Raw genomic sequence first — 18,644 nt, forward strand, 5'->3', positions numbered from 1 at the left:
GCAAGAGCAGTTAACATAGTTTTTTTGGTCGTTATCTTACCATATATTATTAATGTGGAATTTACTCAAGGTGCGTTCAGACGAGTCAAGTTCAGTCGACCGACGCGTCGGTCGCGACGATAGTTGATCAACAAAAATTGAATATCACTTGAATTAGTTTTGTTTCACATTGTTCGACAAAAAATGTTTCAATATATTTCATTTTCCACTCAGTTTGATATAATTCAGTTGAAAATGGCATAGAACGCAGTTGTGCGTTTATTCAAAGAAAAACTGAAAACAATTCTCGTTATGTGTGTAAAAATGGTAAAGACAATATTTCAACTTGAAAGGAATGGCAGACAACTCAACTTGAACCATAAAGGTTGACTCCGTCGAACTTTTGTTAATCCACTAAAAAGTTAATCAACTTTTGTTGATCCACTAAAATCGTTCTACTAAACGATTTTTCATTTACAAACTCTTTTTGCCTAAAGAAATTTTCTTAAAATACACATCAGAAATACGATTTTCACCCGAACAACAAAGATCACATGTATATAGTTTCCACGCAAAAGTAGTAAACGGCGAAAACGACCTATATTTTATAGGATGAAAGGGAAGTGGTAGATAACGGGGTACGACAAATAGCCATATATTCCACTTCCAAATATTTTTTATTAGCTAAAAATAACCATGTATGTCTTATTGCGTATATGCAAAATATTTTTAGAATACGGCAATTGTGGATAGTGATGAAATTATATAGATTCAAACAGATAAAAAACGCGCCAAAAATATTTGTGACGTCAGAAGGGATGAAAGAATGAAATGTTCCTGGGGTAATATCGTTGCAAGCACCACCAGTTCTGAAATGTATTCAAATTGTGAATCATACGCTTCAGATGACACTTATTTTCTCAAACACATCTAGAGGCGTCATAGCAGGTGATCTAGTAGGCTTTTCTAAAGGATTAAGTTTTGGCAAGACGAACTGGTTTGAAACCAGTGGTTGAGTGACGTGGTCCCTTAGAATGATCCGCTGCATTACTTGATACAACGCAGCTTAAAATTTACGTTACACAACCGTAATCAACTGCAGAGCTAATGGTTAAAATAGGAGGTGCTTTTAAAGAAATTACCCCCAGTAACATTTCATAATGAATCATTAAACAAACTTCTTTATTGCCAGGAAGTGAATGTACAAATTTGAACATAAACTGGAATGAACTGAAGTGAATTTGGGATACCTTTTTTCTTGAAACCATGATGTTTATCGTTTGTTCGTAGATCCGTTAATCTAATATAAAACTGCTGATTTCTCAGGTACGACTTTTATCGAAAAGTACTCAAAATGACGGGTGTGAAGTTATCCACATCCACAACGTACACTGAGAAAAAAATATCACATTATTATTTTTTTCCTTTACCGACTCTGCACTCCTACCATTTTTCAATATGATACGCTTATTGACTAAATTAGTAAAAAAACAGAACCGTCCTAGTTTATTAAACTGTCTGAAGGGGTGAAAATAGGGTGTAAATATTTAAAAAAAACGTAACATGAAAAATCGACTTTGTACACCTAAAAAATTGAAATATGTTATTCCTGATGATCTACCCGACAGAAAAAACTTCACGTCATAGTTTTCCAGGCCGTCTGAGGGGGTGAAAATGGGGTGGAAAGTTGAAAAAATCATATATTTGATAATTGACTTTGTACACCTACAAGATTAAGATATGTCATTCTTGACACCCGATTTGACGAGAAAAACTCAACGTTATAGTTTTCCAGGCCGTCTGAGGGGGTGAAAATGGGGTGGAAACTTGAAAAAATCTTATATTTAAAAATTGTCTTTGTACATCTATGAGATTGAGATATGTTATTGCTGACACCCGATTTGACGAGAAAAACTTCACGTTATAGTTTTCCAGGCCGTCTGAGGGGGTGGAAATGGGGTGGAATCTTGAAAAAATCATATATTGAAAAATCGACTTTGTACACCTACAAGATTAAGGTATGTTATTCTTGACACCCGGTTTGACGAGAAAAACTTCACGTTATAGTTTTCCAGGCCGTCTGAGGGGGTGAAAATGGGGTGGAATCTTGAAAAAATTATATATTCAAAAATTGACTTTGTACACCTACAAGATTGAGGTATGTTATTCCTGATACCCGATTTGACGAGAAAAACTTCACGTTATAGTTTTCCAGGCCGTCTGAGGGGGTGGAAATGGGGTGGAAACTTGAAAAAATCTTATATTTAAAAATTGTCTTTGTACATCTATGAGTTTGAGATATGTTATTGCTGACACTTGATTTGACGAGAAAAACTTCACGTTATAGTTTTCCAGGCCGTCTGAGGGGGTGGAAATGGGGTGGAATCTTGAAAAAATCATATATTGAAAAATCGACTTTGTACACCTACAAGATTAAGGTATGTTATTCTTGACACCCGGTTTGTTGAGAAAAACTTCACGTTATAATTTTCCAGGCCGTCTGAGGGGGTGAAAATGGGGTGGAATCTTGAAAAAATTATATATTCAAAAATTGACTTTGTACACCTACAAGATTGAGGTATGTTATTCCTGATACCCGATTTGACGAGAAAAACTTCACGTTATAGTTTTCCAGGCCGTCTGAGGGGGTGGAAATGGGGTGGAATCTTGAAAAAATCATATATTGAAAAATCGACTTTGTACACCTACAAGATTAAGGTATGTTATTCTTGACACCCGGTTTGACGAGAAAAACTTCACGTTATAATTTTCCAGGCCGTCTGAGGGGGTGAAAATGGGGTGGAATCTTGAAAAAATTATATATTCAAAAATTGACTTTGTACACCTACAAGATTAAGGTATGTTATTCCTGATACCCGATTTGACGAGAAAAACTTCACGTTATAGTTTTCCAGGCCGTCTGAGGGGGTGGAAATGGGGTGGAATCTTGAAAAAATCATATATTTAAAAATTGACTTTGTACACCTACAAGATTAAGGTATGTTATTCCTGATACCCGATTTGACGAGAAAAACTTCACGTTATAGTTTTCCAGGCCGTCTGAGGGGGTGGAAATGGGGTGGAATCTTGAAAAAATCATATATTTAAAAATTGACTTTGTACACCTACAAGATTGAGGTATGTTATTCCTGATACCCGATTTGACGAGAAAAACTTCACGTTATAGTTTTCCAGGCCGTCTGAGGGGGTGAAAATGGGGTGGAATCTTGAAAAAATCATATATTTAAAAATTGACTTTGTACACCTACAAGATTGAGGTATGTTATTCCAGATACTCGATTTGACGAGAAAAACTTCACGTTATAGTTTTCCAGGCCGTATGAGGGGTGAAAAGGGGGTGGAAATTTCAAAAAATCTTATATTTAAAAATTGACTTTGTACACCTACAAGATTAAGGTATGTTATTCCTGATACCCGATTTGACGAGAAAAACTTCACGTTATAGTTTTCCAGGCCGTCTGAGGGGGTGGAAATGGGGTGGAATCTTGAAAAAATCATATATTTAAAAATTGACTTTGTACACCTACAAGATTGAGGTATGTTATTCCAGATACCCGATTTGACGAGAAAAACTTCACGTTATAGTTTTCCAGGCCGTATGAGGGGTGAAAAGGGGGTGGAAATTTCAAAAAATCTTATATTTAAAAATTGACTTTGTACACCTACAAGATTAAGGTATGTTATTCCTGATACCCGATTTGACGAGAAAAACTTCACGTTATAGTTTTCCAGGCCGTCTGAGGGGGTGGAAATGGGGTGGAATCTTGAAAAAATCATATATTTAAAAATTGACTTTGTACACCTACAAGATTGAGGTATGTTATTCCAGATACCCGATTTGACGAGAAAAACTTCACGTTATAGTTTTCCAGGCCGTATGAGGGGTGAAAAGGGGGTGGAAATTTCAAAAAATCTTATATTTAAAAATTGACTTTGTACATCTATGAGATTGAGATATGTTATTGCTGACACCCGATTTGACGAGAAAAACTTCACGTTATAGTTTTCCAGGCCGTTTGAGGGGGTGCAAATGGGGTGGAATCTTGAAAAAATCATATATTTAAAAATTGACTTTGTACACCTACAAGATTGAGGTATGTTATTCCAGATACCCGATTTGACGAGAAAAACTTCACGTTATAGTTTTCCAGGCCGTATGAGGGGTGAAAAGGGGGTGGAAATTTCAAAAAATCTTATATTTAAAAATTGACTTTGTACATCTATGAGATTGAGATATGTTATTGCTGACACCCGATTTGACGAGAAAAACTTCACGTTATAGTTTTCCAGGCCGTTTGAGGGGGTGCAAATGGGGTGGAATCTTGAAAAAATCATATATTTAAAAATTGACTTTGTACACCTACAAGATTGAGGTATGTTATTCCAGATACCCGATTTGACGAGAAAAACTTCACGTTATAGTTTTCCAGGCCGTCTGAGGGGGTGAAAATGGGGTGGAGACTTGAAAAAATTATATATTCAAAAATTGAGTTTGTACATCTACAAGATTAAGAGATGTTATTCCTGACACCCGATTTGACGAGGAAAACTTCACGATCTATGTGAAAAAAAATTAAAAATCTAGCTATCTGATTTGAAATACTAGTTTGAAATACTAGTGAGGTATATTAAACCCCCTTTTCACCCCTCATACGGCCTGGAAAACTATAACGTGAAGTTTTTCTCGTCAAATCGGGTATCAGGAATAACATACCTCAATCTCATAGATGTACAAAGACAATTTTTAAATATAAGATTTTTTCAAGTTTCCACCCCATTTTCACCCCCTCAGACGGCCTGGAAAACTATAACGTGAAGTTTTTCTCGTCAAATCGGGTGTCAAGAATGACATATCTTAATCTTGTAGGTGTACAAAGTCAATTATCAAATATATGATTTTTTCAACTTTCCACCCCATTTTCACCCCCTCAGACGGCCTGGAAAACTATGACGTGAAGTTTTTGTAGGTGTACAAAGTCGATTTTTCATGTTACGTTTTTTTTAAATATTTACACCCTATTTTCACCCCTTCAGACAGTTTAATAAACTAGGACGGTTCTGTTTTTTTACTAATTTAGTGAATAAGCGTATCATATTGAAAAATGGTAGGAGTGCAGAGTCGGTAAAGGAAAAAATAATAATGCGATATTTTTTTCTCAGTGTACGTTGTGGATGTGGATAACTTCACACCCGTCTCAAAATGATACGTAGATGTTATCCAGTAAGTATACTAATTGATCAAAGAAAGAAAGAGCGTGTATGTTTGTATTGATAAATGTTTTATTGCAATTTGTAGAAGACATGCAGGTAGCCTATTACTTGCGTTTTGTGTTCCACGGTTGTGAAGTTTGTCTTCCATGCTAAAATGAGTTTGAATATCACTTTTGCAAAGCGAATCTCCATATGAAGATTCGGAACAACCCATGTTGAAAATTTGCTTCATCTCTTCATTTCATACAAGAATAACTAAACCAGAAAGATTCAATCTGAAAGCATTATCTCCGTTATCTCTAATAACAGCCTATTACAGCCTCCATTTTTTGTCATTGCTATTATTAGATTCGATGCAGCGTGGTGAACGTTGCGGATTCATTTGTCAAGCTCGGGATGACATTGCAATCGGTTCTATGTAACAAAACAATAAACGGCATTCCTCGTGTACAGTTACCCGTGAAATCATTGCTTATACTTATTTATTAATTACCTTCTTGAAACTCATCCGCCGACAGAACGATACTGGATATTTTCATAGAAGCGAATGCTGTTGAATCTAAGATATTCGACTAGGGTTGATGATGTTGATAATGTAGGGTTGATTCACTATTAATAACTTTATCAAAACTATTTTGTCATGGCACTAAAAAATTTACGCTGTCAAAACAACTGGGGTATTGCATGCGACCGTTGCCACATGGCCTTTAGTAAATACCGCAGTTGTAGACGATACAGCTACCTCCGGTCGTGATAATTGACATTCTTCGATCTCAGCTTTATTCTATTGATTTTAATTTGCAAAACTATCAAAAATTATGTCACTGTTAAGAAATATATTTCATTTAGTAAAGTATATACATAAAGTGTATTTTTATGTAAAGAACAGTATGTAGCTGTGATTAATACCGGGTGGCAATGAAATCATGGTACACTACGCCATTCAGTTGTTTCTGGGGTGAAAATTCGAAACGATGATATAGTTTTTCAAAGCTTTGGATTTCTGATAAATATTAATTGAAAATCTATCTCGGTTTACTCAAGTAACACTTCATTCTGAAATTTTCACTGAATAGTTTACAAAACCGCAAAACGTGTTTCGCTATTCAATAACTTCCTCAAACGTTTTCATAATGACTAAATTATACTTGATGCGTGTAACTTTTACCTACGTAATGAGTAATATTTCTACCCGAGTTCTGATAAACATTAATTAAGAAATCTTCAAACATCATGAAAGAAGATTTTTCCAAGTCCACACATGCTCATTCACTTACGATGTTTGAATTTTTCTATAAGTTTTTACCTAAACTCAGATTAAATTGTTTGTCATTGAGTACGCAGAACATCATTCATTGTTATTATGTATAACACAAATGGTACCTAATTAGTTTATCCCATGTCCATTTAATGACTTGGTAAAATTCATAGTATCGCCATGCTCACTCGTCATTACTTATTCATAATTTTTTGGTCAAAAGCAACACCGTAATCATGTCTCAGCCACCTTATTTACCAGATTTGTCCCCATGTGACTTTTTGCTGTTCCCAAGACTGAGAAGATGAAAACCGAATCGCTGATAGCTCAAGAACATACCAAAAAGTGCATATCAGAACTGGTTCGAGGATTGTAAAAAAACGCTAGCACAAGTGTATTATATCTGAGAGAGGCTACTTTGAAGGGGACAAAATGGAAATTGATGAAAAAATAAATATCTTTTGAGAAAAATTAAAATTCAGCTTATTTTTTGAACAGACAGCATATAATTATTGATTTGTTTTTACAATCACGATATTATTATTCATTTGCAAATAGCCATCTGTATAAGGCTTCTGTTCTATAGAGATTTCATCATTTATTCACATCATTTTTGTGTACACATTTGTTAATGTTTCGTTTTAATGTTGCGAGTATGCGAATAATAGAGTATAATTTTTTTAAAGTTTTGTCCTTAATAAACAATAACTTTCGAAAAAATCAGTATTGTTAATATATTAATGCATTGAAAGGTAGTGAAGGAAAAACAGATAATCTGAACCAGTCACAGATCGGGTGTGTGAGATGTAGCAAAACAGTTTTTTTTAAACTAAAGGTAGAAAAATGAATACCACAGTTGGCAGGAAATGTAAATGAAAGATACATTTGTAGGTCTTCCTCCATAATTTGTCAACGTATAATTTCGTCTTGAACGAGGTTCATTCGGTACTTTCCATTTTCGCGTGTACCTCGTTTTTACAAAAGACTTGCAACTGTTTTCCTGTTGATTATTTCCATGCCTACATGCTTAGTGCAGTGAACTAATGTGATTTTAATGTCAATTTCTAGGACTCGACGCTTTACCGTAAAACTAGTAAATATCATTTCCACTTTTTGTTTCTCATTCGTTTCGAATTGCCTTGAAAGTAACTAACGGCATAGACAAAGAAACGTTAGGAACTACTATGCGTTATTAGGAATTTTAATAAAAATTCGTATCTGTGTACTTGTCGGTGCTTGTGAGAGATTAAATCGCACGATTTCCTGAGAGAGCGGCAATACAGGATGTAACATGGAAGGTCGTTTGCATATTATGTTGCGATGGTGTGGGTGAGGTGTTTTGATCTATTCCGATATTCGGCGAGTATAAAAAAATACGAAAGTTTTTTATTATTCCATTCTTGGCTTTCTACTTCTCCACCTTTGAATAAAAAACGTGGGAAACTTCCGAAGGAACTAAAGAAGCAATAACTTCGAAATAAAGGCTTTAAAAGATATGTAAATCACAGATGTTTTCGAAAAAATTACAATCAAATACAAACTAGAAAAAATTAGTTGTTATTTATTCAGTCAGTTTTGCCAAATCACCATAGACGGAAATAGCATTCAACAACACGTGCAAATAATGAAATTGTTTTACGCTTCGCACTATTCGCAATGTGGTGGATACATTTAAGTCCACTGGTTCAGTAAACGATCGACCAACACACTTACGTCGACGAAATGCAAAATCGGCCGAAAACATCGCCGATGTCTGTGAGAGTGTGCGAGATAATACGAGGCAGTCGATTTCGCGTCGTTCACAAGAACTCTGCCTTTCCCAAACCACAACTTGGTCGTGACTTGGGCCTGCACCTGTACAAAATTCAACTGATCCAGGAACTGAAGGTAAATGGCAATAGTCAACGTGAATGGGCTCTGGAGCAGTTGGAAACTGGCCCTGAATCATCTTCAGCGAACAGACCCATTTCTGTATGAATGGGAACGTCAACAAATAAAATTTTTGAATTTAGGACAATACCAATCCTCATGAGAATCAAGACGGTCCAATGCATTCCAAAAAAGTCACTGTTTGGCGTGGATTTTGGGCGGACTGCGTCATCGGTCCATATTTCTTTGAGAACGACGTTGGCCAGTCCTTCACTGTTAATGGCGAGCACTATAGGTCGATGATTATCAACTATATTTGCCCTGAATTGCATGATCTGAACACCAACGAAATGTCGTGTCAACAAGACGGCGCTACGTGCCACACAGCCACATTGGATATCCTGCACGAGCGATTTGAGGGCATGGACATCTAATAATGATAATAATAAATGCTCTCTCGCGGCGCCCGAGACCCTAATGCACTTGCTATCAGCATGTCCAGCATATGCTGTCTCAGCATATATCCATCGACATAACGCGGCCTTAAGAGTGCTATATTACCATCTACGGCACTCTTACAGTATTGACGAGACACTGGTGTTGCCCTACGCTCCGGGGGATATTGAATCCATTGTGGGGAACGAGAAGTGCCGAATTTATTGGAACTATTCGTTCCCCACCCTCAGGCTCGTACAAGCTAATAAGCCTGATGTAGTTCTTCTCGATCACCAGAGCAAAACGATATTTGTCGTGGAGTTTTCTGCTCCTGGCGTTACGAATATCGTCAGGAAAGAGGAGGAAACACGGATAAAATATCGAGATTTTCTCTTCGAACTCCGCAGACTCTATCCAGATCACTCTGTCAAGATGGTTGTTCTGATCATTGGAGTCCTTGGTGGAATGATGTCCTCTCTAAGGCTTCGGGGATAGGGCCTGACCAACGCACACTACGGTGAAAAAAATAAATAATAATAGTAAATGCTTTTATTGAAAGGTTACTCAGTACAGGAGATACTAATCTAACCTAACAAATGGCAGAATTCAACGTCTGCGCATGATAAATCAAGGCAAAAATTGCTCTTCCATCCAACCAGTAAAAAATAACTTATATTAATACATGTTATTTGCAATCGAACTTAATGAAAAATAAAAAAAAAGAAAAGAAGGGAGAGAAGCAAAAGAAAAAGAAATGAAAGCAGAAAAGAGAGGCAAAAAACGAATAAATTAGAAATTGATCTTTTATATGTGAAAAAACCATGTCACAAACATAATGATAAATTTGATAATTTCTACATATTTATGGTAAAAACATATTATGAATGTTATAAAAGTAAGGAACCGGATTGTAGCATAAATCTCTTCAGATTTTTCTTGAAACTAAGTGGTGGTAGGGATTTCAATTCAATGGGTAGCCGATTATATAAGCGTGCAAGCAAGCGAAAAAGAGAAGTTTTATGTTTAGGTGCAGTCAAAAGATGTTTAAATCTCAAATTTAGATTATGTATATCGGTTCTAAAGGACAGTTTCGTGAATAGGTAGGCAGGTTTCCCAGTGGATATGACCTTATGGAATAAACTAGCAGAATGCAGCGTGCGCCTAGCTTCCATGTTTAGCCAACCGAGTTGTTCCACGTATTGAGACACATGCTCACGACTTCTTACGCCTGTGACGAGTCTTATGCACGAATTCTGCAGTTTTTGAAGTGTCTGCCTGTCAGATTTCAAGAGGCCTGGACCATAAACACTATCAGCATAGTTGGCATGAGTGCCAGTGCGTCGCAGAGTAATATTTTATTTTTTTTGTTCAAAAGATTTTTACTCGAGTATACTAATTTTAGATTCATATAACCCTTCCTAAGAATCTGAGAAAGAAATGTAGTGAAACGCAGATAATTATCGAGATAAAGACCTAAATTTTCCGTGACGTCACATTTTGGTAATTGAACCCCGTCGATGGAAATGTTAATCCATTCGCTGCAACGATTCTTTGCATTTGGCCTACCGAAGAGCATGACACAAGATTTAGATGGGTTTACAGAGAGACAATATTTACTTGATTCAGTTATAAGAGAGTGCGGATTATGACTCATTTGTTCGAGCGCAATATTGAGTGCATTTTCATAGAATTGTAAATACAACTGTGTGTCGTCGGCGTGACAATGCATGGAAGTGTGAAGAAGGCAGTGTGAGAACTGAGAAGTATATAGAACAAAGAGAAGTGGACCTAAAATCGATCCTTGAAGAACCCCATTACCCAGGTACTTCAGTATTGCCAGAAGTAGAGAGTGGTTAATACGATCAAATGCTTTAGAGTAGTCCGGCAATACTAGAAGACAAAGTTTATTATTGTCGACAGATCAATCAACAACTTTCAGAAGATCTCTAGTGCAGCTGTGGTTTGGCCGGAACCCTGATTGATATGTAGGTAATATATTGAAATCATTCAAACAGTTACATATCTGTTTACAAATTTTTCAAATGCTTTAGATATGGCACACAAAATACTAATTGGGCGAAGGTCAGTCAGACTCTCTGCATTGCTTATTTTAGCTAACGGAATAGTATGCGAATATTTCCAGATTATTGGATAAATATTTTTTTGAATACAATCATTGAATAATATCGTGCGATTGGACCCCGTTAGACTTTTTCTTGTGGGGTTTTCTCAAGTCGCAGGTGTATGCGAATAAATAAGTCACAAACCATAGTGATTCTCAAAGCCAACACAACCCATGCCATCGGCCAAATTCAAACTGATTTATGCGTCAGAGTCATGGAAAATTGGACGTTTTGGAGGAGCTCCATCCATTCTAACGGGTCTTTCTAACGAATGAAAAATTTCGCTGATATCTCACTCACACTTTGTTTTATTTAAATGTGAAGGTAAGAAGCCCTTGATAATAAAACAGCTTTCTTTATGTTTCATACAGTGCATTCCATTTAAAACGAGCCACCCTGAATAACCGTTGAGGAGGTGTCAACGATGAAGCTATTTGTACTGCACTTTTAGGGCACGTTGGACTAATGGAAAATTCGCAATATCTCACTAAGTTATCTCGAGAATCAGGAATCAGTCGTACAAATGATTTCCGGATCCTTCATAAGTACAAATTTTATCCATATAAGATTAGACTAGTTCATGAATTGAACGAAGAGGATTTCGATAGACGCATCGAGTTTTGTGAAAGTCTCACTGAACGGATCAACTTGCATCAGAATTTCTTGTATAAAATTTGTGTTTCGGATGAATGTACGTTTAGTTTGGATGGAGAGGTGAATCGGCAAAATTGTATATATTGGAGTGATACGAATTCTCATTTATACAGTCAAGTTCATACCCAACGACCTCAAAAGCTGAATGTTTGAGCAGGAATTTTAGGTGACCACATCATAGGACTTTTTTATCGATGATAATTTGACTAGTGATAAATATTTGGATATGTTGGAGAATCGAATAATACCGTGCATCAATAGGACCATTGAGGAGGATATAAATTTATTCGAAAAAGTTATAGTTTTTCAGCAAGATGGTGCACCTCCTCATTATGCAGCTCCAGTGTAACAATTTTTGGATAATCATCTTCCTGGTCGCTGGATTGGCAGAAGAGGTCCTACAGAAGGGACACCAAGGTCTCCGGATCTCACTCCTGTAGATTTCTTTGTATGGGGTCATTTGAAATCTAAAGTGTATGAGATAGAACGAACAATATTAGAAGGTTTGAGAGAGAATACCATGAGGCATTGCAGAGAAATAACTCCCGATATTCTCAACCATGTGAGGGCGGCTATGGAAGGTCGTTAGTACCATTGTATTTTAATATCCTGTCATCAGATTTTGATTCAAGAATCAATAAAAAATCTCTTTTTCTGATTTATTGCTTCCATATTTGTCTCTAGAACAAATATTTCGAAATGTGGCCTCCTATATAATTGTTGACCTGTTTGTTTATTTTTCCTGCAAATCATTGTTTCAAAAGTTATTCTGATTGGCTGGTTTTCAACTCAAATAATTTGTAGCTCCCGAACCATAAGCTTCAGACCAAATGTTTTATACTTTATTGAAATCTGCTCATCATGTGCGAAACACATGCGAAAAAATATAGGGTGATCCATTCAAAAAAAATGGTGACTGAGGGGAAGTAACATCAAATGTGAATATGTCAAAATGTTTGTATAGGAGAATGCGCTTTTTCTTCTACTATTCAAGGAAGGAACTAGCAACGGAAATGTTATAAGAAATCCCCCTGTATGGATAAGCATCCGTTTTTTTGATATCAACAATAACCAGAGTTGAATCTCATCCCCACAAAAAATTTTATAAATCCATCAAATTCAATCTTCAAACATATTACTGTCGACGTCGATTTCGTATCTTATAGACTCGCTTGTGGATGAATATTATTATTGAGTGGCGATATTTCTATACCTTGCAAAAAACACAACTTACGAACCAGAGACAAAACAAAAAATAAACCTGAGTGAAGGTAACACACGGAGAGGTTGGCGTGCATCTAATTTGATATGCCGATGCATGTCTTTGCCACACAAGAGCAAAATTATGCACTTGCACAGAATGCATTGTTTGTTGCCGATACCCCGATTAGCATTTGTTTCCGGGAAAGTTGGCATAATGCCCTTTCTTGGTCCCGAATGTAACCTACGTGCGAAACAATAATTTTCAGAATGCCGGTCGGTGTCATGTATCTAAAGTGTCTATTCATACGGTGTTGCACTAATGATCGATGTCAATTTATTCTAGAAAGGATTCTGCGAAATCGTAAATGGTGTAGATTGTTGAAGAGGTTTTTTCTGTAAATTCTCCTAAAAGTATTTGTTTAACACAGCTGCTTTGACTCTCGTAATGGATCCCTGCAAAAAATTTTAAAGGGCGAAAAATTATCCTTTCGACTTGGTAGTCAGATATGCAAAATATATTTCGAATAAGATGATTTTAGAAAACGTATGGAAATATATGCCATGAATCGGTCGCCGCTTTGTCAAATGTGAATTATTTTGTGCACTTTTGAATATATTCATAAAAAATATAAATGCGGGTTGCATTCCCCATCAGCTTGACAACATTCCTTTTGATTCTTTCATTCTTTTATGACATTGTACTATTTATATCAGAAAAAAATATATGTGATATGATACTCAGAGCCAATACTGTAGCAAATAAATTTTATAGCTGGTGTACTTATAATGGGCCATTGGTGAATTTGGAAAAAATGTGTTTCATGCAGTTTTTAACGGAAAATCTGAATAGGAATTCTAGCTCATTAATAAGAGTGATCATAGTAGCATTGAACAGAATAATGTTGGATATTGGACAATATATATATATATATATATATATATATATATATATATATATATATATATATTCCAAATTACTCTAAATATAAAAACACAAGAGAATTTCATTCTTAAAAATAGCAGTTTACACAATTATGATACAAGAAAATATGATAACCTACATCAACCATATCCAAGATTAACCACTGGGCAAAACTCCCACATATAATAATAATAATAATAATAATAATAATTATCGTCTTTATTGTTTCCCAGCTGTACATACAAATATTTACAAAAATTACAAAGCTAGTTGCTGATATAACAAAAGGCGAAGTTCAACTCAGTTAACACAAGTGTTACTGAGTTGTTCTTCCTTACATATAAAGGTATTCTTTGTAACAATAGATTTATAGATTTGTTCAATAGCAGAATTGGCCTTTCAGATCTGAAGATTTTCAAAAACTTTACAAATATTTAGACTCCAGGGCATTTATTTGCTTGTTAGAGGGATATCTAGAGGAATTAACTAATATGTTGTATTTAGGTATATTTATATGTATGTATTTGTGTAAATACTAAGTTTACATTATATTTTGTGAGAAGTCTAATAAGTTATATAGTATGTTTCACTCTAAATGGCATTGGCTTATCAACTGCAATAAACTACCTAATATCCCCATTGTGTAGAAAAGTAAAAGATGAAAATGTGCTACAGGGTCGATCTTTAGAAATTGAATTTATAAATCCGGTCACACAGCTCGTACCTCAATTGATTTATTGAAGGAAACGTTTGGTAACCGCATAGTTTCAGGTTTCGGACCCGTGAATTGGCCTCCAAGATCGTGCGATTTAACGCAGCTAGACTATTTTCTGTGGGGATATGTGAAGTCGCTAGTCTACGCCTTTAAGACCGAAACGATTGACTACGTGGAGGACAACATTCGCCGCGTTATTACCAATATACGGCCACAAATGTTGGAAAAAGTTATCGAAAATTGGACTTTCAGATTAGACTTTGTCCGAGCCAGCCGTGGCGATCATATGCCAGAAGTTATATTCAAATTACAAATGCCAGAAGATTATATTACGAATAAAGAAAGTTTCATATCAATTTAAAAATTCATCTTTGTTTTACTCCATTTCAAAGTTCTATACCTCTATCAAAAACACATTAATGTGCTCCTTAGCAATAGAAAAAAATTTAATTATATCACTGTCAGAACAATGATATGATACACCAATTAATTATGTCGGGACTGGTGATAGGTGAATTATTAATCAGTCAGATACAGCGTTTACAAATAATAACATTTATTAATAACACCAACAACACGACAAACAGAAAATAACAGTGTAACCTCGTGGCGAGGAGAATCAAAATTAGCATTAGTTCCCGGCTGAAATCCCTGAAAAGAATGAATGCATCGGTAAAAATAGTTAAAAAGGACCAACCACTTGGGCCCTTAACCCATAAAAGTGTTAACAATGAGTAGCTAATCGAAACATCCCAATTGGTACCTGTCGTTCTAAATATCCATACGTTTCGCTGGCGAGAGTGGCTAGCTTCTTCACAGGTTCATACATCCTGAGTTTATCTTCGATGACTGGACACTACGGCTGCGTAAAGCGTATTTATGTTGACTCCGGCAGTCTGGTGTGATAATACATGTACCTGGATTAGGTGATTTGTCAATAATATTTATCGACCCTTAGCTACCTACCGTCATACTATTTGCTATTCTTGAACTATTGACTCCCGTACCAGGGATTCATACATTTGTTTTTGATTCAATAAGTAAATTGAACATATACGAAATATTTCTTGCATGCGGAACTTCCGTTATTATAGTCTGATATTCGAGAAGGAATGTGACGTACTAGAAGATGGCATCCGAAGGCTCAACTCCGCTGGTGCTGATGCATTACTTGCTAAAGCGGTTTCCATGTGTAAATAATTTCTCCCAGTACTAGCAGCTATGACCAAAATGTAGTACCCCTCCTCTGTTTCCATCACAAATTCGATTCAATCAATTCAGTATACAAGACAATTTGCATTTCATCACGAAAATAGATCGAAATACCTCGATCGCCTTGTCGCAAGTACTTCCCTCGTTGTTTACATAACTCGCATAACCATAAAATGGGCAAAGACCTCCTCTGACGTGCGGTGCTCATTTTACCTTTATTTGTATGCGCGCAAGAAATGGCGGAATGTATACTGCATTATTCAGGTAACGACCGATCAACGACGGAGGAGAAAAAAAGACGGACGACGATCGTGTGTGTCGTGCATGCCTTCCGAGTGGTATTTTTGTGGTGAATCGCGAAAAGACCAATCAATTATCTCAACTCAACGGAACCGGTCCTCGTTACAGACGGACGGCACGCGGATAAATGCGCGACGATGCTGCGCGCAGAGTTGCCAGATGTCGTTTTGAAGGGTGGTTTTCATCGACAAGAAATTACGGAGGGAAATATTGGGTCTACGGATTTTTTCGAGGACTTGGCAACGCTGTTGGTGCCCGGGTAAATGAGCTATTATCTCTTTCGCAACGTTGCCGTAAGTTCGTGAAATTTGTTGTCTTTGTTTCTGTTAGAGCTTATACATTTGTCGTTTCATTTATTGTATGATTTGGCAATCCATTCAGTTATACTATCACAGTGTTGCCTTTTGGTTTCCTGAATAATCGTCATTGGTGGCATGCCTCAACTTCTGAAATTTTGAAAGAAAGTTGGGGTAATTTTCAGGAATTGGTTATACAAATAATATCTACGCACAAGTGTTTCGATTATTTCAGTGAACCTTACATATATAAAGAAAAGAGAGGAGAAATCATATTTTGTTTGTTAGTTTATTAAAAATCCCACGACAACGAAGCAAATAATAAATTACTCTATAAAAAGTGTTTTTTTTTCGTAAGAAAACTCATATCCAGAAGTAACCTAACAAAGCTTTTTGTTTTTATATTGCATTTCAAACAGTTGAAAACTGAGCGAAAATAATAATAAAATAAGCGACTTTAGCCCGAGATTGAACCCAAAACTCCTGACACTCAATTCCAATGTACTAGCAACTACACAACGAAGAGGCTTACAAATTGGTATACAATTTATAATTATCATACCAATTAGTGAGAACCTTACCAATTTGTAAAACCTCACAAATTGATAGGAGAATTTGTAAGATTTTTCCTGGTGTAGCTGTTAGCTATTTATGTTTTTAGTTTCTCCGATTTTGTTATCAGTTTCTTTGACACATTACAAATTTCTGGAGTGGTACACTCGTTTTCGTTTTCACTTTGCGAGTCCATGTTTTATTTTTATTCCGTTAGAACATATTTTGAAGTAAGTAAATCCTTAAAGCTCATTTGTGAATGAAAATACTTCGAATCAAACTGTAAAGTAATACAAATAGTTATGCAATCGACACTTTTTTCAATAGGTATAGGAAAGTATTTTCATTTTGTGAAGTACTCAAATCTCTTTGGTGATGTTGATAATTTGGTTTTTCCCGGTTTTAGTTACTGAATTTATAGTAGACAAGGCTAAGTTTGGTTTCATTATATATTTTTCTGTGAAACTTATATTCTGAATACATGTGCCAAAATCTTTTTCTTCAGTTTCAGTTGCATTTACTGTTTCAAAAATACAGCTGTGAAATATTACTTTTAGCTTTAAGGTGCATATTCACCAAAAAAGCGAGCACGAGCGAACGTGAGTGAACACGAGCAAACATACACGAATGCTCGCTCATGCTCGCTCGTGCTCGCTGTTTTGGTGAATACGCAACTTAATATTCTACTTTGATCATTAGCAACCCAGTTAAATTCCCACTCAACAACTAAAATGAAACTGAATTCACGCTTTCCGCACTATATCTTCCCAGAATGGAGTTCACAACATTAAAATCTAAAGGTGCGTATTCACCAAAAAAGCGAGTACGAGCGAGCATGAGCGAGCATTCGTGTATGTTTGCTCGTGTTCGCTCATGTTCGCTCGTGCTCGCTTTTTTGGTGAATTCGCACCTTTACATTCAATTCAGTTAAGTATTGCCGACAATATTTTATCAAATTAGTTTTTATAGTAACCAAAAGTCTTGTGTGTGGTAATAGGTTTGATTTTTGCTAAAGTATCTATGTAACCTGAGTACCAATGTTATCGGCTGTTCCTAACTGCTGGATATACAATAAGGGCATCATATTTGAAGGAATAAATAAAAGCTGTTGTGCATCGACATAGACTTTGTGTGTTTTGACAATACTTCATACAAATCCATTATTAGATTACCAGTGGAGCAAAACAAAGCCTAACTGATTTAGTGAACCGGCACAAAATAGAAACAGACTTGTAGTAGCTAATATTTGAAAGCAACTACGGGAAAATGTCCCTTTTATCGATGATTCATATATGTCTTCGAATAGCTGAAATGACATGAGGTTTGAAACCAAAAATTCAATAAGCCAATACCATAAACTTTACTAATCCGTTTTAATATGGATTTTCATCAAAGAGCGGCCAGTTCTATTCAAAACTCTTCAAGAACAAGCCTGAGTATCATCAGTAAGCATGGATATATCTTCCCTTACGTTACAAGTCTCATCTGATAGGAGATGTGACTAAACAGTTAACCATTCACCTAGTAAAAACCAGATATATCCAAGTATGATTTTCGAAAATAACACCCCCGACAATAAACGGCAACATCGTCGTTCCGTCGGCCTTCAATGACCTTGACAACAACTGTTGTTCCAAGAGAGAAACACCACCGTGTGTAGTAATCGGTAACGCTACTTTGCAATCAAGACAAACCACTCTCTCAATGTGGTGACGTTTTTATGAAGAGTCCTTTAACCCCGGAAACTATCGCCATATAGGCAACTTTCAAATAAATTGCCTCGATTAAGTGATATATTTGTATTTATATACAAAACGGTCCCGATGACCGCTACAGTTAAGATTGGTTGCACGTGAGAACACGATTGGTTCCATGATTGTATCGATTATTTCTT

The 18,644-nt window shown here is 36.0% G+C and overlaps 1 protein-coding gene across 8 annotated transcripts in view; it reads left to right on the forward strand.

Moving 5' to 3' along the window:
• LOC111502532 (Death-associated protein kinase related) overlaps positions 1-18,644 on the forward strand; it is a 361,534-nt gene that overhangs the window by 338,473 nt on the left and 4,417 nt on the right. Inside the window, exon 1 of one of the 8 annotated variants that reach the window (XM_074175625.1) lies at positions 18,559-18,602. The exons of the other annotated variants lie outside the window; for them this stretch is intronic. Within the exon in view, the coding sequence (XP_074031726.1) occupies positions 18,574-18,602 (29 nt within the window). The 5' untranslated portion in view covers positions 18,559-18,573. Of the gene's footprint in view, positions 1-18,558; positions 18,603-18,644 lie in introns of those variants that run through there. 8 annotated transcript variants of the gene reach the window in all.

This window comes from Leptinotarsa decemlineata, unplaced genomic scaffold, assembly GCF_025532065.1.
Source record: "Leptinotarsa decemlineata unplaced genomic scaffold, Ldec_3_MD MMD2_tig00001064_RagTag_RagTag, whole genome shotgun sequence".
NCBI lineage: Eukaryota > Metazoa > Arthropoda > Insecta > Coleoptera > Chrysomelidae > Leptinotarsa > Leptinotarsa decemlineata.